Raw genomic sequence first — 24,736 nt, 5'->3', positions numbered from 1 at the left:
TTTGGTGTGCCCCGCCCTGATTGCCCATCCTTCTGATGTATCACACCCTGATTGTCCACCCGTCTGACATGCCATGACATTAACCACTGCCATGCAAACTGCCTTGCCACGCCCTTCTGGTGTGCCACACCCTGATTGCCCACCTTGTTTATCCACCCTTCTCACATGCCACGCCCTGATTGTCCACCCTTCTGATGTGTCACGCCCTGATTGCCCACCCTTCTGACATGTCACGCCCTGATTGCCCACCCCTCTGGTGTGTCACTCCCTGATTGTCCACCCTTCTGACATGTCACTTCCTGATTGCCCACCCTTCTGACATGTCACGCCCTGACTGCCCATCCTATTTGCCCGCCCTTCTGCCATGTCACACCCTGTTTGCCCATCCTGTTCAGCGCGCTCCCTTGGCCTGCTCTTGTACATGAGGGAGTTTGGCCACCTTCACTCTTGGCCCTGCTCATGCTGAGTCAGAGCTGCCTGTCCTCAGGAGCTCCCTCTCACATGCCCGGAGGGAGCTGGGAAACCCTCTCTCTCCCTTGGTTTCTTTTGCTGTGGTTTTAGCTGTTCAGGGAAGGATCACGGTCACAATTTTCCACTCAGGAGCCCTTCACCTCAGTGGCTCTGAGTAGCGTGTTTTGGGCTTGTTTTCTTTTTCTTCCAAGTACAATGCACCACGGTCATCTTTCAGTATGTTACATGTGGCAAGAGTTTCTTGACAACCAAAAGAGAAGGTGTTTTCTTAATTGTTTCAGTAGCCAAGTACAGCTTTCACATTCCTTCCGGTCCCTTACCCACATGGAAAAGTGAACATAGATTCATAAAACATTTTCTCTGCATTCAACAGACAAAGTCTGATGCAAAAAGATGTAAATCTCTCTGACTCAGCAATGACAAGAATGAAAACAAAATAAAACAAATAAATCTCAGCCTGTAGGTTCGTATCTCCTTCATCAATAACTTAGCAAAAGCAAGAGTCATGAAGATTCACAGAAATGTACTAACATGGATTAGCAAGGAGCAAGACCTACAGAAAACAGTCTCACTACTTAATGCTTACTTCTCACAGGACTTTCCAGGCCTCTCCAGCAGCAGCAGACAAGTTAGTACTGCTTGGACACAAATGTAGTGCATTAAATAGGCACATTGTAGATCTTTCTGGTTCTCACAGATTGAAATAAGTGTTTGAGATTCACTCCCACATTTGGCTAATGACCAGCCAGAGCTGATATCAGCTTTCTTATAGCAGACATGAAAATGTTATTGTCCATTCCCTTGAATCACAAAAAACCCCATTTTGCACTACCATGACTATGCAAAACACTAAAAAGTGAGACAGGAATATAACTTAGCTCTTCTTGCACTCCCTGAACAATGCTAAACCATTTTTGAGTAAATAAGATCTGGCACCAAGACAGAAAAGACAGTCACTGTATAAGTGACTGTATTTTCCCACGCAGCACTGATAGGATATAACATCAGGCAGGCCTATCATTTCCCCCTCTCCCTTATAATTCATGCCAGGCTCTTCTTGAGTAAGTAATAATGTGAAATGGTGAAACAAGAAAAAGCTGGAGTCCCCAAAGGAAACCAAGTGTGTGCTGTAGCTTGTCTTTTTAAGAGTCACATCGGTCTTTTGGATGGATTGCTACCTGCAAGTGTTCCATTTACTTTTCAGGAAAAAAAAAAAGGAGGAAAAAAAGTACAACTGTTTCCAGCAATTGCACTTAACATCCACCTTTTGCCAAGAGTTTCTGTTTGGCTCCCATGCTTCCAGGGAACATTGCTTTGTTTGTTTTCAATGGCAAAAAACACCCCAACAAAACCCAACAACACCACACACACACACACACACACATGCACGCACATCCCCCTGAATTCATAGATGGTCTCTCCAGGTTTTTGTCTAGGAGTAAGGGATACACCCTTCAGAAAAGGGAACTGAGCACAAGAGAGAAGAGATTAAATGAAGGGATCACCTTTAAGTGTCAGTAGTCCCTCAGGACCTTGGTAATGAAGTGTAAATGGAATGACAAGAAAGGGGAAAGAAATGTCTAGAAATGCTACAAAAGCTGGCAAGTAGTATCAGTATGTTGATCATTTTCCACAAGCTTCTTAATTCCTGCTCTAAGACAAGAATAGAAACAAAACAGAGGAAATGGCACAATGAGGGCAATTCATGGCAAATTTTAGAGCATGACAGATCGGGAAGTTCAGGAGATCATGAAAAGGGGAGTGTATTGAGTTTCTGGGTTCTTTTTTATCAAAATCTATAAATCTCATAACACAATGATTTAAAAAGTTGAAGACCTGTTGTTCAAACAGACATGGCTCAAAGGCAGTAAGGTACATAGTTCAACTAAGGTTAAATTAATCTTTTGGAGTACAAATAAAGCCCACAAATCAGTTGCCTTTTATGCCATTTGTCACTTCCCTCCAACCATTCTTCATTCTTGTGTTTATTTTGTGCTCAATTTCTTTACCAAACCCTGAAGTATATAATAATTAATCACAGTATTAAAGGCAATAGGGATGATAGACCATTGTACCTGAAGTAGGTAACTGGTTTTGCCAATCACTGTTACCTGCCCATCTCTCCCCAAAGGATTAAACAGAATATAGAACCAGCATGGCCATAGACAGGCATTCATGAGTATGTGAAAGTGGTCAAGATCACAGGTCCCCAAAAAGTTTTGTTCAGAAGCAAAGACACACAGCACCAAATAAGTGATCTAATAGTAAATTGCGGTTTAATATGATGAGAAATAGTTGGGATCAAATGTTACCTTCTCAAAATAAATAACAGACAATGACCGTGGCTTCAGTGAGAACAGGATTTCACTAAGAGGGTTTTAGCAAAGTCAAATCAGAATTGAGTGTGTTAAGTTCCTTTGTAGATCTGAACATATCAGCTATGTGCAAGAGCAGAAGGGGATTTTGAAGTCATCAAGAACTGTGCCCTATGTGGCATAAGATTTCAAGAACCTAAAGCAATGTGATCTCATAAATGGCTAATGCCTAATTATTAATCAACCTATTTAAACAGAGATTTGATTTTTCCATTTCAGCTCTGGAAAGTCTATAAAATGATTCATTTGTCCCCAGAAGGAACTCTGAGCTAAGTAATTTCTGTAATAGCAGACAGCTTATATACAAAATATATGGTCCTTTCAAGGACATCAGGCTTGAGTAAAATGACACTCAGAACCATTCCTGACACAGATGTTTACTAGAGCCCAGGTTTCAACTGAATCATAACAGCCATATTTTTAATTTAATTTTATTGTGTGCCTCTTGGCACGTTCAAATTTCAGCTGGGTAAAAGGAGGGAAAGCACTGGAATACTATGAGAAACTCCAGATCAGACGTATTGTTTTATTTTAATTTTTAAAAACATTAAGCTGTGAATTGTGACTGGTGCAGCTGGTGGATATGGAAAGACAATGGAAGCTTCCTGGCTTATTGGCTGTCATTATGTTATGTTTCAATCGCCTTTCTTTCCTTGCACGTGTTAAAAATCTATGTAGAGTCAAGTAACATGGAATCTAAAATTAAATTACCACAATTGCAATAGGGAGGCAGAGCATGTATTTACTTCTAAAGATAGATGACTAAAGTTAGGACCCATATCTCCTCAGATTGTCTATAGAATTAATGGAGTGGCAGGGATTTATCCAGGGACAAATTTCAAGCACCTTGCACAGGCTTCTTTTAAGTTGGCTTGTGCTGGTGCACACAAAAATCCTATAGTACTTTGTTAGCTGTCTAAAGTGCAGAGTGAGAACATCTCCACTGATGGTGCTGTCACCCTGGGATGACAACTGGCCTCAGACAAAACAAAAGTGACTCATCTTTGCATTGTTCAATTTTGCCCAGGAAAATTTTGAGACAGAATTAGTTGAGATGGTCCAAACAGGCACTGACAACTGTGTTCTACCTGAGAATGCTGCCCTGTGTGTCATTTAGTAGCATCTCTGTAGTCACTCTCTCTGGGCTGCTCAACAGGGTGGCTATGGATACCGTGGCTGGTGGCTCCTAGCTATTCCACAACAGCATCCGCTCTTCATCATCTTTTCCTCTTAGAAAGTGATGTAAATACAGAAGTTTGTCCAGAGGAATCACAAAGGCACAGACAAGGACTGTATGTCCACAGGTCAGGAAATATTAGCACATACATCATGGGAGCTGCTTGAAACAACTGTGTTCCAGGCATCCTCTTGACGTCAGGGAGATTTTGTTCAGTTTCTGAATCCCATGTAAATACATTTGCCCACTTGACATTTGTTAGTGGGTTTCGATACTTGCTCCTTCGTGCTTTCAATTCTTTTGCTGGGTATCCTCCAAATATTTTAATGAGATTAAGACAGCTTCTAAGTGTGCTTCTCTAGCACAAAGCAAAACCATTTGTGCCACGAGTGGGGAGGCGATTAGCAGCTACTGCTTTGCATTGTTTAGAAACTGCTGCTCTCAGTTCAGGATCTAAGTACTACAAAAGCACTTTAAAAGTACCATTAAGCTTTTCCTTCTTTAAGAAGGGAGGGGTTTAAACCTGGAATTCTGTTGAAATACGTTTTCACTTCTTTTCCAGGAGCTTTACTGTAAACGTTTAAATTTTATCACTGTGAATAAACAAGCTAATAAATCACACTTCATTTACTTTAACCTGGGTTTTGTTCCTTACCTAGTGAAAGTTATTACACATCTTTCATCTATTTTATTTATTATTGCAGTAATATGCAGCAGCTAGAGCAGCTAACATGACGTAGCCCTATTGCTTGTCTTCAAAATTTTGAACTTTGAAATGAAGAAAACAGGTGAAGATATTTCTCTTCACTAGGTGTAGACTAATGACCAAATTAATCACATTTGCTACATTGTTATATGTGTTGTTACCTCAAGTTGTCAAACTCTTTACTGTATATTACTTCTGAAACTGTTCTGGCTCATAGATTATAGCCAAAAAAAAAAGGATTGATGGATGCCATAGGATACAAGACAATGAAGTTGAAAAAATGTCATGGTATCCTGCTTAGTTTCTAAGTATAATTTAGGTAGGTGAGGTCCTGCTTTGCCTGCCATACAGAGAAAAACCTTCCCTTCCCCAAAGTCTAGCATCAGGTCAAAGGAGCAGTCAGGAGTGGAAATGCAGAAATTGTCTCAATCTTACCGGTTGGCATCTGAAGAACTGTATAGAAAATGAAATTGCATTATTTTGCAAGGTTAATTAAAAAACAAGAGTCGTGAACATTTTGTGTGTTAGCACAACTGATTTTATTTAATTTTATACCACCCCAAAATCCAATCATGCTGTATGTACATAGACAATACGTGGGATAGCACATCAAAAGTAGACAAGAAAAATAAAATGTATTCTCTTTTCATTTGCTGGCAATTTTTTTTTTTAAGTACTTCTCAACCTGGTGAAATGATCCAAGCCATAAGAATTCCAGTGTCAACCCTCTCTCAATTCCAAGTCCACACTGTCTCTCTAACAAGAAACATCCTTCATATAACCTCTGGGGTGTTTGTCTGAAGGTAAAGGCTGCAGCTTTTTGTGTAGCTTCCTCTGGGCCTCATTTCTTATGTAAAACTCTTTAGTGCAGAACAAGGATATCAGCAAGTATCTGCTTTAACTATATTCTATAGTTAGTAGGTAAGATCAGCTAATGCTTTGGGTTACTCAGGAAATCGTAAGTAGCACAAACACAAAAATGAAAACAGAAAATAGTCTTCCACGTCATTTGGAGTGTTAATTGTCTTTACATTTCCAGTGTCATTTATTTTGCTAAGCACTGATGCAATTTTTTCCTCTTGTTTTATGCTTTTTTTTTCTTACAAAACAGTATACTAGGCTTTCTGTATAAAACATATATATAAACATTTATATATATATATATATAAAACAAAGCAATGACCCCAAAAATGGACTTACACACAGGTATTTATTTGTCCCTCATTAGAAAACACACTGTGTGTATATCTATCCGTTGTCCCTGAATGGATGAATAGCACTGGCTAGAAGAATGGGGTCAGGAAGAAAAGGGCCCTTTTCACTTTTTTCCCTAGTTTGCTTTAAAACATACAGTTAAAGTATGTAAGATGAACAAAAGAAGAGCAGTCACAGAAACAATCAGATCCTGTTTACGTATTGGAGTCATGTTGTTCTTGTTGCCATCATTATCGCTACTCTCCAATTTGACTACTAGTTATTACTTCCTGGGAATTAATCTTCCTATACATTTTTTGTCATATATTCTCTCTCCACACCATGAGCTGGATGCAGGGTCAGGGAGAATGAAACACAAGAAAAACTAAATGAAACCTGGGACTCCAGAGATTCTTGCCCTGACTAACTTTCTGCCTCTCTTTCTCAGAGATTATTAATTGTTTAGAGAATTATGGTTAATTCTACATAACAAATAATTTTTAGTGGCCTTTCCTTCCAAAAGATGCTTTAGGGCAACAATTTGTGAAATATTTTCACGTGCACTGCTGGAATTAGATACCAGCCATGTATATCTGTATAAATCTTTTTTCTGGTTTAAGGCCCCCGTTATTGGTGCAGATGGTTCTCTGTCCTCAGTATTTATTCTTATTTATTCTTTCAGCAAACAGACATTTGAACTAGTTATCATTACTGAGAGATGTGCTGGGAGAACCACCCATGCTGAAGACAACAGAAAATTTGGTGGTGATGAGGCAAGGGTTAAATTTCAGCCCAGTTTATTTAGCTCACACAAACGTGTCTAATGACCTCATGGCCTGAAGACGTTGTAATTGAAAAACCCCAGATACAAAAATGCTATTAAGATTGGGAGCATAAAATAGAAAACCATATTGAATTAAAAACCAAAGTACTGCTTGCTGGTTTACAAAGAGTCTATAACACTGACAAAAACTTCAGAAACCAATGTGTTGGTTTTTCTTTTTTCCCTTGTCTCCTTTATTTTGGCTTCATTTCAACCCGGGAGTTCATATCATCTCCTTCCAGATCATACTCTTCTACTTGGCCACTGGTCCACACCTTCACGCGGTCAGTCAGGTCGCTGCTTCTGGGAGCCAGGATGAAGTCATAAATCAGGGCAGCACTTGCTCCTCCAATGATTGGGCCAACCCAGAAGATCTGAAACACAGTTCCAAGCCCAGTTAAAGCATCAGCTACTAGTGCATTTGACGCTGCTCTGAATATCCCCTCTGAGGATTTTTACCATGAAATTTACAGTGAAAAACTTGAAATTGCCAGTCTATCACCTGAACATTTCATTAATCACATGGCAAGAAACCAGAAATTCCTTGCCATGAATTGGCAATTAATAGTGGAAATTAATAACTGTGACTAAATTGTCAAGTTCTGATATTTAAAATTAAGTACCTACTGGCAAAACACCTCTGTTACTCCAAATAGATTTGCCAAGGTGGGGCAACAAGGGCATTAGATTCCATTCTCCCACTAACTTTCAGTAATAGGAAAATTAGAAAACGATACTTAGTAAGGACCTAATTAGGGGCTTAATTTCCTGCTAACTGCTATTTAGCTAGTGATACTGCTGTAATTGTACTGCTCTAATCACTTCAGACAAGTAAAATTTGGAGGGGGAGGTAATACAAGCATTTTAGTAGACAGGTTGATTTTATTAGGAGTAACATATTGTTTTGAGGGATTTGTATAGCCAAAGAGTTCCTGATTTCGAAATCATGGTTTATTTATACAGCAATATCAGTGGTTTATTATTAATTATTACCTCTATCTCCTCTCTGTACAAAAGAAAATATTTTTTTCTATGAAATTCTGAAAATACTAGGTGCTAGCTTAGTTTCATTATTTTAGTATTCAAATAAAAGTGTTTAAAATGGAGATAATGGCAACTTTTCCCTGTTGTCCTCTTTTTGTGTTTTACTGTGTAGATTAAAGTGACATCCATATCCAAAATTTTCACAACCCGTTGTACTACCACTAAATTCCCACAAATGTCTATGTAAGTCTCTGCTAAAAACATGAGTAGGAGAGTTGGAGCAAGCTACATTTCAAATATTCAAGAACACTTGCTTATGTAGAGCTTTAATATCACTGTACTTTACTGAGTTTCAGTGAAATAATTTTTTGTGAAGGTCCTCATTTTAACCACACAGAATAATCTAAAATTTTTAATGTCTCAGAGCACTTATGCATGGAAGTACATAAACAAGCAATCAACTCTAAGAAATAAACATTTTATTAGCTTCCAAATATCAGATGATCCATGTCAGTTTATAAATCTGTTTAAGAACCTTCATGAATTAGGTTTTAGCAGATTAAGCAGTGTAGTTTAAGAAACTCAGTTTAAACAGTAAATACTGAATACAGGATTCTGCATAATGCGTTTCTAATAGTCAAAATATTTGAAATAAATAAACATAAACAGAAATAACCTAAGGAAATCTACTGTGTTACGTTGACCATATGCACTCAGTTTCAGAACTTTGTAATTTTCTGAAGCTGCTCAGGAGCAAAAGGAGATTATTCCTCCTTAAATGAACTAAAAATGGAAACTCACTGACTTGGTGCTAATGATATGTATTTAAATGTTTCTGATCTTGTAGATTATGTATATGCAGAGCACCTAGTAAGTTAAAAAAAAATATTCAACTTACCCAATGATTTTCAAAGTTGTTGGCAATCAGTGCTGAGCCAAAAGATCTGGCTGGGTTAATTCCACAACCAGTGTAATCAATCTAGGAGATGGAAAGAGAACAAGTAGTGAGGCAGTGATGCATATGTGTCATCTGCATTGCACAGGAGGGCAACTGGGAGCCTGCTGCATGGTTCAGATGCTCACAACAGCTTATTTCATCCCACCCACTCTTCCTCAGAGAAAGGGGGAAAGACTGCTTGCCATGTGCCGGTTCTTTCCCACCAGGGAAAAAGATCCTACTGCAATGACTCCTCCTGGATGTGCAACCTCATCACTTACTGCCACAGCCACATGACCCTAGAAAGAAGGGCCATGCATGTTGCAGAAACAAGGCCAGACTCTGAAGTAGCAGGAGAAGCAAAAACCTATCATCTGTCCATCATCTTTGTGCCTTCACTGGCCTAACCTTAGGTGGGATGTTGCACATATCAACTGTTAGGACTAAAACTTACAGCAAGAAGATGTCCCAAGGCAACGGAGATACCAATGGCCAAAGGTGCTGATCCGGTGATATCATTCCTTCTCCTGTCTGTGGTGGCAAGGACACACAACACCAGCTGGAAGGTGGCAATGATTTCAATACCAAGTCCTTGGCCTGCATTGATTCCCTCTGAAAGCTGCATGGAGACAAGAAGTAAAATGTCACTTGATATTCCTAACTGACTTCAGCCAGTTCAACAAAGTTTTGCAAGATCTGCTTTCCCAATAGGAAAAGAGAGTTCTGCACAGCCAATTCTCTCATTAAGTTGCTTTTGCTTAAAAGGAAAAAAAATGAGGGGAAAAAAAGTGAACAAAAATTAGTTTTGAAACACTCAAGTCTAGACATAATGATTTTATTGATGATTCAACGTAGCTGCATGATTGCTGCATCCACCCAAAGTGAACGCTCAACCACTAGACACAGTGAGAGTGTATCTGATTTATGTGTGAGAAAGAAATGAGACAGACATTGTTCTCTACCCATAGAATTAAACTGTGGTGCCCTGAGACATTAATTCATTGCTTCTGAGAATGAGGATCCTGTGGTCATGTTAAACATTGTTCAGTTTGCCTTCAGCAGTAATTGCTGAGAAAACAAGGGCAGGAGGAAGAAGGGAGAAACAGACAGCAAGAAAAAGTGTATAGCTCTGGGTAGCTTCAAAGTACCTGTCTCTGAATCTTCTCTTCTCCAACCACTACTTATTTTCTGTAATTAAATATGACCCTTTTCAAAATAAGGACTTAAGTGATCAATGTCCTGCAAAGTCCTGGTCCTGTGGGCAGATTTCCACATTAAGACACCTATGCCATCATTCAATTGCCTGTAAACAAATTTCTAATGCCACTTGAAATATCCTGAGATATCCCTGGTGTTCATGTGGCACTGGTAGATGTTACACAAGTCCTAAAGACTAAAGGTATATAAAATGTCTCTAGACAACAGTGTTTAGGCAATGTACCTCTACATTGGAAAGGTAATGAATGTAATCAATGTCATCATCTGGCTGATGAAATATAGGTGATCATTTGAGAGTCAGCCAAATAGCTCTATCTTTTATTTTGTATTCACCAAATCTCATCTGACTACAACAATAACTTAAACACTTAATTCACATGCAGACATATTGTAGGTGTCTTAAACTCAAGCTGGATCTCACTCAACTTCTTTGGGAGCCATAAAAACCATCCACAATCCAGGAATCCTAAGGGGGTTGATAGGGGAAGTCTTTGGTTTCCTACTGAAGCAAAGCAGATACTCTAGAAAAAGTCACACTGGCATAGATATTCCAATATATTATTAATTATTAAATTAGTACAGTTTCTTTTTAATGTAAATGTTGTAGAACATATTGAAACCACTGTGATTTACATTATACAGTAGAAATGTTATATCTCAGAGTGATCTTAGAAACCTGAGCTTAACAAGAAAATATGTGCTAAACATTTTGATGTTATAACAAATTTCGAATTCTGCTTCAAATTTCTATATTCATTGGTATTTTAGTTAAGACAAGACAGCCCTGTATGTGAGCTGAATAACTGGTGTTAAGCAGAAATAACTACTTTGCATGGGTAGGATGAAATATGAGCTTGAACACAGGCCAGAGAAACTGAGAATGTGAGTGACTCAGAGTAGGAAGCAAACTTTGCAAAACCTATGTTCAAGAATAGTGCTATCAGTAGGTTATCCCATCTGTCATAACCTCTGTGTTAAACCTTGCAAACATGGCAAAAATATCATTAAATGTTACTGTGACCTGTCCAGAACAATGAAACTATGGGAAATCATGTTTTGAATTGGGTTTTGTGGTTTTATGCCCTAATTACCCCAAATGTAATATTTGAATAACCTTAGAACTGAGCTCTTTCACTTTCCACCTTTGCTACTCACTGTTCTTGTTTCTCCTCTGTAACAAAGCAGCATAATATCAGATTACTAAGCACTGAAAGAAGGGATGTTAAAACCAGTGAAAATACATAGATTTATAAGACTTGCCAATCTGAATCATTAATAACATATTGTACATGTTTTTATTTAATATGTAGGACTGATATCCTTTCAGTTACAATCAGTTTATCAACAGATAGGTGAGAATTCTGGTTGAAACAGTGGACATTTTGGTTCCTTCAGCATCCGTAAAGTTTGAACCAAAATCAGTTAATGAAACATTCAGCATAAATAGGATTTACATATGAGAAATACAAGCCTGATGTAAATATATGCAGATGAGCTAGCAGTGAAAATTACATGATACAGAAATTCATGTTGAATACTTTATATACTACTAAATTAACATTGTGTTACTTTTGTCATCCCCTTTGAAAAATAAACATTTTTAATTAAAACCCCAGCAAATCTAGATGTGAGGTCTGATGCCTGACACATTGATGTTTTGGGTTGGGTTTTTTTTATAATGTCATTATTGGACAAATTCTTAGCATTTTAGAGGGTTAAACGCTGACCTACCATTAGATTTTCCCTTCATTTGAAGGGCTTCTACAAAAGAAAAAAGACAGTAAGAGCAAAGTCATGTTTTTAAAGCCTGTGATAGTCCTTATCTTTGAGAGGTGGAAATCATATTCTTCCTTTCCCTCCAGGAAAACACATCCTACAGCTGACGTGACTTGAGGTCATTCTCTCTGCTAATCAACACTTATTGATGGGCTGTGTGGAATCAAAGAAAACCTGGAAATGTCATAGGAAACCTTTTGCTTTCCTCCAGCATGTAATTTTACACAGCCTGCCAGGGACGTCAGATTCCACTGTGAGAGCAAGGACTCTGGGCCATGTTCCAACATGAGGCAAACCGAGGCAAACCCTGGATGTTCTGCTTTGCCGTGGCCTGTGGATCTGCAGTATGAAAGAGCAGCATCACAGACCTTCATTATTTGACTATTTGTCAGAGCTATTGTGTCATTATGGTAGCAGCACGGACCATCCAGGGTAGAGCAACACATGGAACAGCATGAGTCTTCACCACCCAAAACATATCCCAGGCAAAGTATGACATGGGTGGTAGGAAGGTGTATTTCCTAGTGTCAGACTAAAATGTGCATTTATACATACATATTTCATTGTACTTTCTATGTGCCATTCAGGTGTTTTAAAGAAGGCTTGAATTTTTGGTAGGATATCTGACTCCAAAAGCTTCAGGTCTGGCTAAAGTTTAATCTGAATGTAATAGGAAGTAGTATTTATACATCACAGAGGCCTGACTACCTGAGGTTGTCACTAAAAGAAAGCCAAAAATCAAACTCTGATCTTAACCTCTAGCATTCTGCTAGTGAGAATATTCAGAATATAAGGAGACCTTTATTCTGGTTCTTAAATAGATAGAACAATGCCTTGAAACATAAGAGACTGTCACCTCTACTGTAGTGTTGGGGTGCAGACGTCCCTTCCCAGTGACTTTTCTTCCCATTTGTTGACTAGTTAGCAGCAGTCACAAAAAAGTTTGTGGGATAACACTGCTTTTGCCCTTATCTGCTCCTGGGAAACCTCTGACCTCATCTCAGACTAGTAACTCACATTTTCTGCATTTTAGGTCTCTGCATTCTAGATAATGATCATTATTACAGCAGCTGAAAAACTATCAGAGGACAGGGAACAGGCACAGTATCTCCCTGAGCTTTTCATGCTTCAGACTTGTAAGGAGTGGATTCAGTGCTTTAAGGAATCAAATATACTCTAAGGGATTAAAATTAAATATACAAGCCCACATTCATCTCCAACACGGTTTCCCACACCATAGGAGTCAATCCAGACTTCCCCTTTCTTGTTCACATGATTTGTTCATCCAAACTTCCTTTCTAAGTCACTATTTTGATATAATAAGCACCAGAACCATGCCCAAGAAATGGGTTACTTCATTGGCAAGATCTGAGAATTATATGTAGATGTATATATCTGATCAAGTTCATGGAAGAAAAATCCACTGGAATTCAGTTAATACATAGAAATCACATTCAGAATTTGATTTATATAAATCTCATTCAGAAAGCTCCTGAGTTGCAACTGGTTGGAACCTAAGGAAGCACAAAGGGCATGCTGAAGGCTTCTGCTTTGCATTACCAGACGTGGGATAAAGTATAATATTGGTTCCCTATTCAGAGATCAGCTTTATCTGGTAACGTTACTGCTGCTCCTGAATAACCTGGTTTAAATTCAGTGCCGGTTTCACTTTGAGCAAGAAGTTGGACTAGAGAACCCCTGAAGTCCTTTCCAAGCTGAACTGTCATATAAGAAACCTTGATTCTTCGGAAAGGTTCTTCCCATGGGAAGGTCTGAGACACAATTCCCTCAGTGCTGCTCTGGTCTCAACTAATTGAGATGAACACTCCTTTTAGTCCTGGGAAATGGGTACCAAATTAACGGTATGGGGTGGGTTGGGTTTTCTTCCTTTCTACATTTGGGTTGTTTTTTTTCTTGGAGCAGGATATTTATTAGTTGTCTGCCTTCAGAAGAGAAATGGGGACAGGAAATTAAACTGGCCCAAGGTAAACCCAACTGTGTACTTCTCTAGCAGCTTCATATTTTTCTCATTAGGAGTGAAAGCATATCGAGTTCAAACCTGTTTCCCGTTACATGGATAAGACAGTTTGTTATGCAAGGTGGTTTAATCACATGGTGCTATGCTCCATCTTATCCAAGAAATCCTTAGCTATGGATTGTAACTTCTAGGGTCCAGCCTACTTTCATATAATAGGGATTAGTTTCTCATTGTTCCTGAAAAATGATAAATGCCTGGAAATGTAGAAGTCTTTTTTCAGTTGGGAAATGTCAATTCTCTCCATTCTTGTGACCCACAAGCCATGTTGGCTGCTGATATTTTTTAGAGGGAGGAAAATTGAGCCACAGAAATTCAGTGACAAATAAAACATCTCTGATGGCTGGGACTTCTCTTCTTTGAATATCCCAGCCATCCCACAGGTAAGACTGCTTTTGCAGAGCCCCAGCAATAGCATGGCTGGCAAATAATAAGCAGCATGTTGTGGATTGACCATAAATGTGTTTCTGTTTATTAAATTGTTTTTAATATTCATGTTGGGAGAGGAATTGTGTTTTCCTGTCTAGCATTTCAAGAAACTGTATTGCAATAAATGTTATCTTTATATCAGACAGACCTTTTTCCTTGTGTTTTAAATTCAAACAAACAGCTAAAACTTGCACCAGACCTGATGATTTCAACATTCAAAATTGTTAGCTTATCTCTCCCATAGCAGATTTTTTCTTAAACAGAGACATTTAACATTTTATTCAAGCAAATTCTGTCTTACTCCATTTTATTCCTGTAACTTAAACTTTGTTTTCTTTGATTTTCCTTATTTTTCTTAATAAGGAAAACTCCACATCAGTTTTAATGATTCATGCTCTCTTCTTCATCCCCATGCTGGAATTATTAATTATGCTGGTTTATAACAAATATCATTTAAGTGTTTATCTGGGCAAAGTTCTTTAACGCAATGTTCTTCAAACTCCATCTCGGAAATTAATCTCCCTACTTCCCTCAAAACCATCTTCCACTATCTGGCCTCTCATAGTTTTCTGATTCTTCTAATTCTTTCAGCTCCAACTCAGTCATGAAAATAATTTCCATCTCGATAATGTACCTTTCTTCTCCTGCAAGTCTGTCCTAGATCTCCAGAGCTATAAACCTTCCTTCAACTCACAGTCAAAATGTATTCAGAGACCTTATCCCCAGCTATTTAACTACAGTTATTCACTTCTTTCCTTGCTATTTAACACTGCCATTCTGAAATGTATGTTTCTCTACCCATTATTTGAGTGTTAGGGATTCAGAGAGTGCTAAAGTCTAATTTCTTTAGTAAGTAGAGACAGGTAAAGATCTAAAGAGTTTCACTTCAAATTATACGTCAGGAGCACTCAGAAGAAGCTGCTTATGAGGCAAAGAATTAGCTTTGGATCGTATCCTAGATCAACAATAGAAGCATTCAGCAGAACCTAGGGACAAAACATATTGTCCTTTGCTAGATTATCCTTCCTATAAATACAGCCTTAAGAGCTCTAAAGGGGACTCATTCAATTCCCAAAGCAGAAATCATATTTTCCATTCTTTGGACAGCAGACACCCTCCAGGAACAAGACTAACTTCCCTCCTCCCACCCAGTCTTCAGGCTGATGAGAAACTAGCTGGGGCTTTGTGTTGCAGCTGCCTGGTACATCGTAAAGAGAAGAGCAATGGTTTCATTTATATTAAACTAGAGCAAGTAAAAGTTACATGTAAGGCCAGCAACAGACAGTAAATTCAGTTACTCTATAGATATTCCATTTAGCACAGCTAGTTAGAGATATCTATTTGTCTCATTTACACTTTTAATTTTTTATGTGACCCTGGGAAAGTTGCTTGGGGGAAACTTTTTTTAACAAAATATCTTGCTGCTGAGATATAAACAACTTCTTTTCAGAGGATGAAGAATGATGAATTGGGTTGATTTTTTTCTTTACTCAGGAAAACTCGAGCAAACAGATCACTTTTGTAGCACTCATTTATACCACTGAGCTCTTTAGGATCTCCTGGATTGTCAGCTCAGAAGGAGATGATCTTTCAGTAGGGGATTTTGTGCACTTCTGAATTTTGAGCCTAATGGAATCTTCCTTTTTATGTTGTTACTGGAATAACTAGCTGGATTTGCACAAACCTCACACTGTGGTTGTTGGCAATTGCACCAAAGCGATGTTCATTTTATACTTCCAGACAAACAATCCAGCAAACCTGTGAAGTTTTCAAACTTTCCAAGTCTGAGGTACTTCATACAGTCAGTCTTGTGCAGAGCATTGAAGATTTGGCATTTCCATGGAGTTATAAAACAACTCTGAATATGTGCAATGGATTTCAGGAATTACGGCAACAGTTCCAGCTCCTGCATTTCTCCACCTAGTTCATCAAGTAAGGACTCATATCAAAGGAAGGAAAAGGGGACAAACCTGACTTTATTCATTCCTCAGTGCAAATACAGTCATCGTTAACTTCACAAGAAGTTGTGTGCATATGTGCAAGGAAGTATGTGCCACAGCTGAAGTGCTTTGAAAGCATTCATTGACTTCACTTGGCATAGAAATAGTGTCCATAGCCTGGAGAAAGTTTGGGTTTCTGTGGTACCTCTCAGCAGTTCCTGGAGTGGGGATGCACGGGACTCTACCAGGAAAGTACAAGAAGTATTTCTTTGCTCCTTTCCAGTCCACAAATATCAAAAGAGAAACCCCTTACAGACATTTCAGGACACAATTTTTTTGCCTTCCTGCTGTTTATAGAGTTTCCTCCAGGATGCCTGTCATGCCCTGCATATTCATTTTAACAGGTTAATTTTATGCTTTAGCCTCAGATCTCATTGACTTCAGTTAAACACCAGCATTAGCTTTGGTTCTGGATGCCAAACAGGTATTTTCCCAACAGGTTGCACATTAATAAATACACAGGACCATGTATTGCTCCCAGTCAGGCCAGAAAAGCCTCCAGGAGACATTCACTTGCTCCATGACATTGGTATCTATATTATTCTGGAGGTACTGAGGAGCACGGCCACAGCCCATGATGTCTCACTTTGCCAGGTACTGTATAAGCCCACAATGAAAAAGGTGTCTCTGCCTCTATGCATTGGTAATAGAGACAACATTTTAAAGACAGGGAAATACAAAAACTGACAAATGCAGTCACATAACATACAGACCATTCCCTATCTATGAAGTTGAGTACAATCACAATAGCTTGGACTAACTCTGGAATGGAGATTTTTCTAAGAATGAAGATTTCTCTGACATATTCAGTTGTGATACCAGGCAAGATATCTTTGTTATTGAATTCTCTCAATTAAGCTGGAGAATGGACAAATAAGCAAAAATGTACTATTGCTCTTAAGAAAACAGGCAATTTCCTCCTGAGACAAACAGGAAATTTTTCAAGGGCTATTTTTTCTTCCATTACTACTTGTGATGTTGTTTAGAATCCTTGCTTTAAAAATGCTTCTCTTAAAGGTAACTATATACAACCCAGATAGTGACATTTATTTTTTTGAATTCTCTGATTAAAGAAATGCTATTCTCAACTCAACCAAAGCTTCACATTATTTGGTGCAATACATGAGCCCTGCTACAATGACTTGTATGTTGTTTTTACCATTGCATCAACTTAACAAGGAGAGATCCATAACATTCATTCTTATGTTTGCTGTGGAAATGTCCATTTGTTCTCAGGCTGTGGTTCTTGCTGTGTCAGATCACCCACTAATAAGGTTGGGTTTTGTTTTTTTAATTGTAGTTAATTTATGTTAGGAAAAGACATTTGGGGTTCCATCATCTGAAGAATCTTTCCATCAGTCTATCTATATACCTCTGATCTGTATGTGTGGAGGTGTGTATACACATACCCATGTAATATCCAAATACATATGGCATAATACATAGAATGCTAAGGAAAGGAAAACTATTTCAACTGTTTATTCACTAGTAAGGAAGAATGCTGGGAAAATAATTTTCCTTATATTTCATACTTCATCCTACATAGTTTGACAGCTGGCCAAACACAGAAATAAATCATTCTCAAAAATCCCAGCATGCCTCTGTTTGAATTACAATGTTAACCAACCTACCAAACTGTAATAATGTTTTTACATGTATTGTGACTCATTATTTTACATCTCTCTGTCCTCCCCTTTCATCAATCTCTATAATTTCTAATTGGAAATATATAAAGAGGACCTTTAATGTGAGGCTCTGCAGAGCATTTTTCAAACAATGCACCAGCCATCCTTGGATCCTCTGGATGCAGACCCAGTTTGTGGCACAAAGCCCACTTCAAAACACTCTGTTCTAGCACTGAAAGACTGTCCTGCAGGTGGGTGATCACTAAGGGCCTCTCCTTGTGCCAAAAAATGTCTGTGCTATCTGCATCCTTGTGTGGTTTCTGCCAAAAACTCAGCGTAGAGCTACCTTATTAGAGAGGCACTAAGCAAATCTTTGTAGAAATGGAAGTAAGATAACTTTTGAGATCTGAGATAAGGTTTAGAGTCATAACCCCTGTTATCCCTAAATGCTCTGGAGTATGGGTGATAACCATCAGGTTTACATCTCAGCCCAGATGTTTCTGCTGTCACTGTGTGAACACATTAGAAAACAGCCAAAACTATGGCCAGTGTTGAGCAGGTGCCTTTCCTGTGTTCCACCTCCCTGGCCTGGTGTGATTCAATATAATGCTGGCATGCCTTGAAAGACTGCTGCTGCAAAATTGAAATTGAATAATGAGCTATTGTTGCGGTGCTCTTTGTTAAGAAATAAAAGCCCTGGGCTAATCTCATGTACAGGAACCATTTTGCTCACTCTAAAAATGAAGCAGCTTCTGGTCCCTTGCAGAAGCTCAAGTGCTTGAACATGCAGATGTCCCAGGACAGGCAAGGCTGGCAGGATAAAATGACTTTGGAACAAAACCAAGGAGCACAGAGGGCATTGACAGGGAGAATGAAGCTCACTGTATTTATACTTGAGGAAGGCACATGATCTGCATTAAAAAATGGCATCCAAGGATGTTTAACAAGCACTAGAGGTCAGGAGCTGAGATGCATGTCTTGTCCATCCAGCAGCACCTCTGGAACTGCAATTTTCCATACTGACTCAGAGGAAAAGCAGTATCACTTACTCAATTGTCCACTCACACTGTCAAGCTCTCAGTTTATTTTGGAAATTCTTCCAACTCAACCCGACTTTGTTTAATTTGAGGTTGGAGGAGAACAGACTCATAGGGTGCGGGCAGAAAAAGAGAGGGAAATCACAAGGTAAACACTGAGTCATCAAGGCCAACCATGCAAGTCCTGCTCCCTGTGGTCAGAGGGCCACCACTGGTGCACTGACTTGGACCAAATATGGGGACCGGTGATTCCAGTCCATGATCCCTTGCAATATTCAGTAAGGAACATCAGGATGAAAACATCAGGACTGATCCACACATAACACTAAAAGGTGTTCCAGGGAACTTCCAGTGCAGGGATAATTTCATATTTGCACTAGAGGTGTCTGTCCCTTGAAAACTAGTTGGAAGAAAAATCACCACCGTTGATGTCCTAGAGATAAGATGATACTTCTGCAGAGGTTAACTATACACTCATCACATGCCCCATCCTATGCTCACATCTCCTGGAGACAAGAGGGTGTCCAGTCTTCAGCTTTCCCAAGTAGCAGAATAAGGCTGAGTCTGGGACACACGTGGGCAGCAGAGTTAAAAAAAAAACAACCTTGGTCCAGGAAAGGGGTTCAAATCTGCTCTGTGGCTGCTGGACCACAATCCAAGTAGGTGGGATGACCTATGGAAAAGCAACTCATTCTGTAGCATGACTTTGGTGAGGGTGGAAGGTGTCTCAAAGTAACAAGTACGGCCCTGGGATGAAGAAAGAGGGACATCAAAGGGCTCCTCTCTCCCTCTCTTTGAGAAATAATTTGGAGTTGGGCTCTTGGGCCCTCACCATAGGGTGCTGCATCCTTATGTGCACCAGCTCTTCTTCCATAGCAAATCCAACACTGGGCACACAACCTGTCTTAAGAAAATGCTCCAGACCTCTGAATCCACTGACCACAGATCTCTGCTGGCTTTTCAGAAAGTTCTTTAGTTACACAAACAACATTTGCCAGTCCACTGAGTGTTTTTTAAAATCAAGTTCTTCTATTTGTTATTCTTGGTTGTTTTCCTTTTCTCTTTATCTAGCCTGAACAACACTACCTTCAGGTCTGTTTTCCTTGCCTACAAATGTGTAACTTAAAAAAGGTCTTTTTTTTATAAAATTCAAGGAAGAGTTTTCAAATAGTTTTTGAACTGTAGCCCCAAGACTTGGGGGGCACATTTCCTGGCAGTCTAACCAGTATGCCAAAATACAGAAATTATGAAATTGTAAAGAAGTATCTGCATTTTCACAAATTTTTATTATTTAAAAAAATTAATAAACTGAGCTAAAGAACTTTTCTCAGCGTGTTTTCAAAATCTTGATAAAAAGTCACAAGATAATTATTTCTGAACTGCAAATATTGTGTTACCTTACAGCACAGAAGTCTCCTCTCAGCCACTTTTCCTGTTTGAGCTCTTTGCTGGTCATTAACTGCCCATGATGAATAGTTTCTTCCATTATCCAAACTACAGATCTGTCCTCACTAGACAATAGCCAGCTACTACGTCGGCAGATGAGTGCATTTTGGATTAGGTTTTCTCTATTCTTACAGTTTTACCTAGTGGAAATTTGTAACATGTAGTAATCCAAATGCCAAAAAAAGATACAAGATGATGTAAGGAAAAAAAAAATTAAATTTCTAGAACAACAAACACACTGCTTACTCCTCTTTAACTGTTTCCAATTCTCAAAGTTTTTACCTTGGCACTCGCATCACTACTAAATTATATGGGAAGTGAAGTGTCTTAGAAGGATTCAGTAATCTAAATAGCTCTCCGAATATTGACCAAAATTTCTTATTATGAATCAGACAAAGTAACTAAAAATATTTCAATTGACTCTTCATTTGTGACTGTTGTGCTTGTCTCTAAGTATAAAACAGACCTTAATGTTGAACATGTTAAAGGAAAACCCTGCTTTTTCATTCCCCCTCCTTCTCTCCACTTGCACCTTCCATGGCTGTTTTTTGTACTCCATTTCCTTGTGTTTTCCTTTTTCCCTTCTGGCAATGAGAACGACACAGATTCCCCCCACTTTATTTTGAGTAATTAACGGAGGTTCCCAAGCCTGGAGCCTCATCATGCCAAGAAAGAGCAGACTATTTTGGAGGACAATTCAAAAGAATTAAGGGGTAACATACCTCTCTTTGTCTCTCTGTTAGCTAGAGAGGAACCTATGGATATGGGTTCCTTACTTGGCCGGTCAGTGCAGAACCTACAGCTGGGCAGGAAAAATCTAAGTTCAGGCAACCCCACCCAGTATCCACTGGGGACACTGGATAGCCACTGACTCCATTAAACTGTTCCAACAACACTTTTCCTGTAAAAGATACCCCTCCAGGAGCCCAAGAAGGTCATAACAGAGGACAGAGTCATGCACTTCCAAGCCCTCTTCCCAACATTGTCAAACAAACAGCACTCCCTCTCCTTCTGTTCTTTTTCTCAATACTGAATATACACCTCATTTTCCACAGGAAGGGCAGGAAGACAAAGCATCTGGCAGGGATGCCAGCTCTGTGCCTCCCTTCCTTGTCCTTGGGTAAAAAGCATGACACAAACACAATCTCTGTGGTTTCCCCTTATCATCTGTCTGCTGAAGTGTGCTCTTGGAGCTGGGCTGTGCTTTCAGGATATGTCCCATTGTGATCAGCTCTGGACAAGGACAGCTGCTCTGCCATTCTCCAAGACAAGTGTCCCCTCCACCTTCCCCTCCCCATACATTCCCAGCTTCTCAGTGGGAAATGAATGTGTTTGCTTTCCTCTCCAGTTCGTTCTTGCAAGGGAGAAGGACAGCTGTTGCCTTCCCCATCCCCTGGGAGGTCTCCCAGTGAACCTCTAGCCAAAACATTTATAGCTGGTTGTGAAAGAGAAAATAAAAAAAAGAAAAAACGAAAAATCCTGAGTACTTCACAGTGACAAGGACTGAGACAGGGGCTTTTCACAGTGTTTGGAAATCATTTTACCCATTAATTCATGCACAGTGTTGCCAGACTTGTAAAATTGGCCTGATGGAGACTTCCTCTATGTGATTTTACCTACAGTGCATTCTGAAGTCTTGAAAACAATTGTATTCCAGGGGCATTCCTGGGACACACACACACACAAATCTTCCACTCTAACATGCAATTTTTGAGATTCACGAAGTAGGCTCCTAAGTTTACCAAAATCAGCAATTCCACTGATCTTTCCTGATCTTTCCATCTGTCCCCATAGGCTCATCTCTTCTGAGATGCAGAGTTCTGAATTATACCTTTGTAGCCTGGAGAGTTACTGACTGAGGAGCAGTTTGGAGTGATCATCTACAGACACACACACACACACACCCCTTTACAAATGGACACTTTTAGGGCTTTTGGAGAGAGGAAGGAGCCCTCCATCAGCATGTTGTGGCAAGCAAAAGGGGAAGACCAAACCCAAGTGCTACTGAAACCAGACCTCCCGTGTTTAATGGCAGTTGGACCTCTCGAGGAAACCACTTGGGCGGATACCCTGTCCCATGTGGTTGAGCAGTTCCCTCTGCCAGTGGTTTCAGAGGAAAAGATCACATATCACATACACACAGCCACAGCCTTCTGGAGTTAATAAAGCGATTCTCTCTTCCTCCCCAAAATGTTTTGGATTAACCCATCAAAATTCCTGAAATAATGTCACAACAGAATACCTGCAGGCAAAAAGCTTGAGAGAGGTAAGCAGCCAGCTCACAAAGTAATACAGGGGTGGATGGTACCAAGCTGCTTAAGAACCACCTTCTAAAAGCCAGATTTTATGTTTTCAAAAATTGCCTCATTTTCTGAACTGACTGTAATGCCACAACATGCAAAACAGTATTACTTTATTAGCTAATTTTTAGCTTTTTAATCCTTTCATTCCCTTTTACCTAAATGATTTTTGAAGGGATATTTACAGCTTTATGTCCCAAATATCCCTGTGATTTGAAATGGGCAGAAGATTTTAAATTAGCTGAAGTTTCCAACAGCAGTCAGGAGCATTCTGTTAGAAAGGGGCCATAGAGAAGATGTGAAGTACTTGTTCTTAACAAAATTGGGAGAAATACTTCCATTTATACTATGGTGTGTATTGTGGTGGCTGTAGCACTGCCTCTGACAATGGGATGATTTCAAGTTTTAAAGTGTGTTTATCCTTTTGCTATACTACAGCGACAGCAGTAAAATTACAACATGTGAGGAGAAGGAGTTGCAGCCAGACAGTTTTTATGCAGAGTGATGGTCAATAGCTGTGAGCACCTGGGTGGGTGAGAGCTGAGACCTGTACCCCTGTTAAATCTAGCTGCCTCACATCTTTCCCCAGTCCACACTGGTAAATTCAGGGTTATTTCCCATCTTTGCATAGGTAAAGGAGAAACACAGCTGGGATCCTGTGTCAGACATGACCTGAGCATTCTGCCTAATGCAACAGGTAATGCTCACACCTCTGGGGATAAAGTTCCTCTCTCACTGTTCCCATAGGCTTTCATTGCAGTCATCAGCATCAGGCTACACAAACCATTAATTAGGTATTGAAAAGGGATTCCCATGTTCTGCAGATGCTAAAACCTAACACTGGGGTAGGTGTATTGATCAGCATGTTACCTGAGACCTGCAGAAGCATGTGAGGGACTCTATCATGCAACTGGCAGTGATTTCAGGGTTAAATTGCTGTCAGAAGGCACCTTTCAGCAAATTGGATGCACAAAGTTGAACATAAGCAAAACTGATCATGACCTTAGTGTCCTAAAGCTCCGAAATGGAGGTGGGGAGGAAGGATTGTCCCTATGACATAGGTCCATCCTGATATCAGTCAGGACAGAATCCCCTGCTGCAATAAGAAGTTGGCTTCCTGAGGTCACCACAACCACCCTCTACCCCCACCTCCCATCTTTAGTAAATTACAGGTACTACATTTCTACTAAAACAAAGAAAAAAAAAAGAATTAAAAGTTTCTACTTACCGAGTTGAGCCCCAGGAGGTTGTTTGGGAGAGAGGAGGTGACTCCTGAGAGAATAGCTGTGGCCACCACTGCGCCCAGGCACTGGGCAATGATGTACATGAGCGCCTTGAAGATGCTGATTTGGCAGCTCAGCAGGAGGCCCAAGGTCACAGCAGGGTTCAGGTGTGCACCGCTGATGTGGCCCACGCTTTGTGCCATGGTAGCAATGGATAACCCAAAAGCCAGCGAAACCTTCACGTTGTCCTGAGACCTCGTCGATGTTTTGTTGCCCACCACTGGGAAGTTAAAACCCAGAGCTGAGCCAATGCTGATAAAAATAAAAAGGGTCATGGCAAGGAACTCAGCCACCACTGCCCTCCAGAAGATTTTCTTTTTGAATTCACTAGCCATCTTTCCTCTCTCTTTCTCTCCCCTCCTCACTTTCCCTTCTCCCTCTCTCCCTTCCTTTGCCTGATATTTTTCCTTTGGAGGTCTGAAGAGAAATCTGGAGAAAAAATACAGTCCTTGGATTATTTATAGGGCTTTGGGTGGTCTGTAGGAGGGAAGGGGTGTTGCACAAAAGGAGTCAGCATAGATGCTGACTGCTAGATTGATGTAAGACACTGTATGCCTGCCAAAGTTTTTTCTTCCTTTTTTTTTTTTCTTTCCTTTCCCCCTCCCTTAACAGCATCGAGTCTCCGCTGCTGCTTTTAAGAGGCTTTTTGAAACCCTTGGAAAAGTCTTTACAAGTGCTTCAGGAATTTTACCCTCACTTCTTTAACCCCTGTGTCATCATTCAGCACACGGACCGGAGAGAAAGCTTTTATGGGATTTCTGCCTCGAGCTGGACTGAAACAATAAGCAAAGTTATCTGTGCAGGCTGGTAAGTTATTCACACAGCTCCGCCGGCAGCAGATGACATCCGAAAGTAGTAAATAAAACTGACAATTAAATCCACGCTCTAGAGGTTTTAGTAACTCTGTTTCATTTGAAAAC

General features: G+C 39.7%; 1 protein-coding gene across 1 annotated transcript; it reads right to left on the bottom strand.

The window, feature by feature from the left end:
• Positions 1–5,250: 5,250 nt before the first annotated feature.
• AQP1 (aquaporin 1 (Colton blood group)) lies at positions 5,251–24,225 on the bottom strand. Its single transcript, XM_084260062.1, has 4 exons — positions 23,762–24,225; positions 9,122–9,286; positions 8,629–8,709; positions 5,251–7,120 (listed from the first exon to the last, which is right to left on the bottom strand). The coding sequence occupies exons 1-4, from the start codon at positions 24,149–24,151 to the stop codon at positions 6,941–6,943; spliced, it is 816 nt and encodes a 271-aa protein (XP_084116188.1). The 5' UTR covers positions 24,152–24,225; the 3' UTR covers positions 5,251–6,940.
• Positions 24,226–24,736: the final 511 nt, after the last annotated feature.

The sequence above is a fragment of the Gallinula chloropus genome (genome assembly GCF_964237585.1).
Source record: "Gallinula chloropus genome assembly, chromosome: 2".
Taxonomy (NCBI): domain Eukaryota; kingdom Metazoa; phylum Chordata; class Aves; order Gruiformes; family Rallidae; genus Gallinula; species Gallinula chloropus.
The sequence above is the reverse complement of the archived record's forward strand: the minus strand, read 5'-3'. Positions and strand labels throughout refer to the sequence as shown.

Bases quoted from the DNA above. Each gene is read 5' to 3' on its own strand.
- AQP1 (XM_084260062.1), bottom strand. From the start codon at position 24,151: ATGGCTAGTGAATTCAAAAAGAAAATCTTCTGGAGGGCAGTGGTGGCT. The intron at 9,287-23,761 runs GTAAGTAGAAAC...GTCTCCATGCAG, and splicing joins ACCTCCTGGGGCTCAACTCG to CTTTCAGAGGGAATCAATGC. The intron at 7,121-8,628 runs GTAAGTTGAATA...ACTGTGTTTCAG, and splicing joins ACAACTTTGAAAATCATTGG to ATCTTCTGGGTTGGCCCAAT.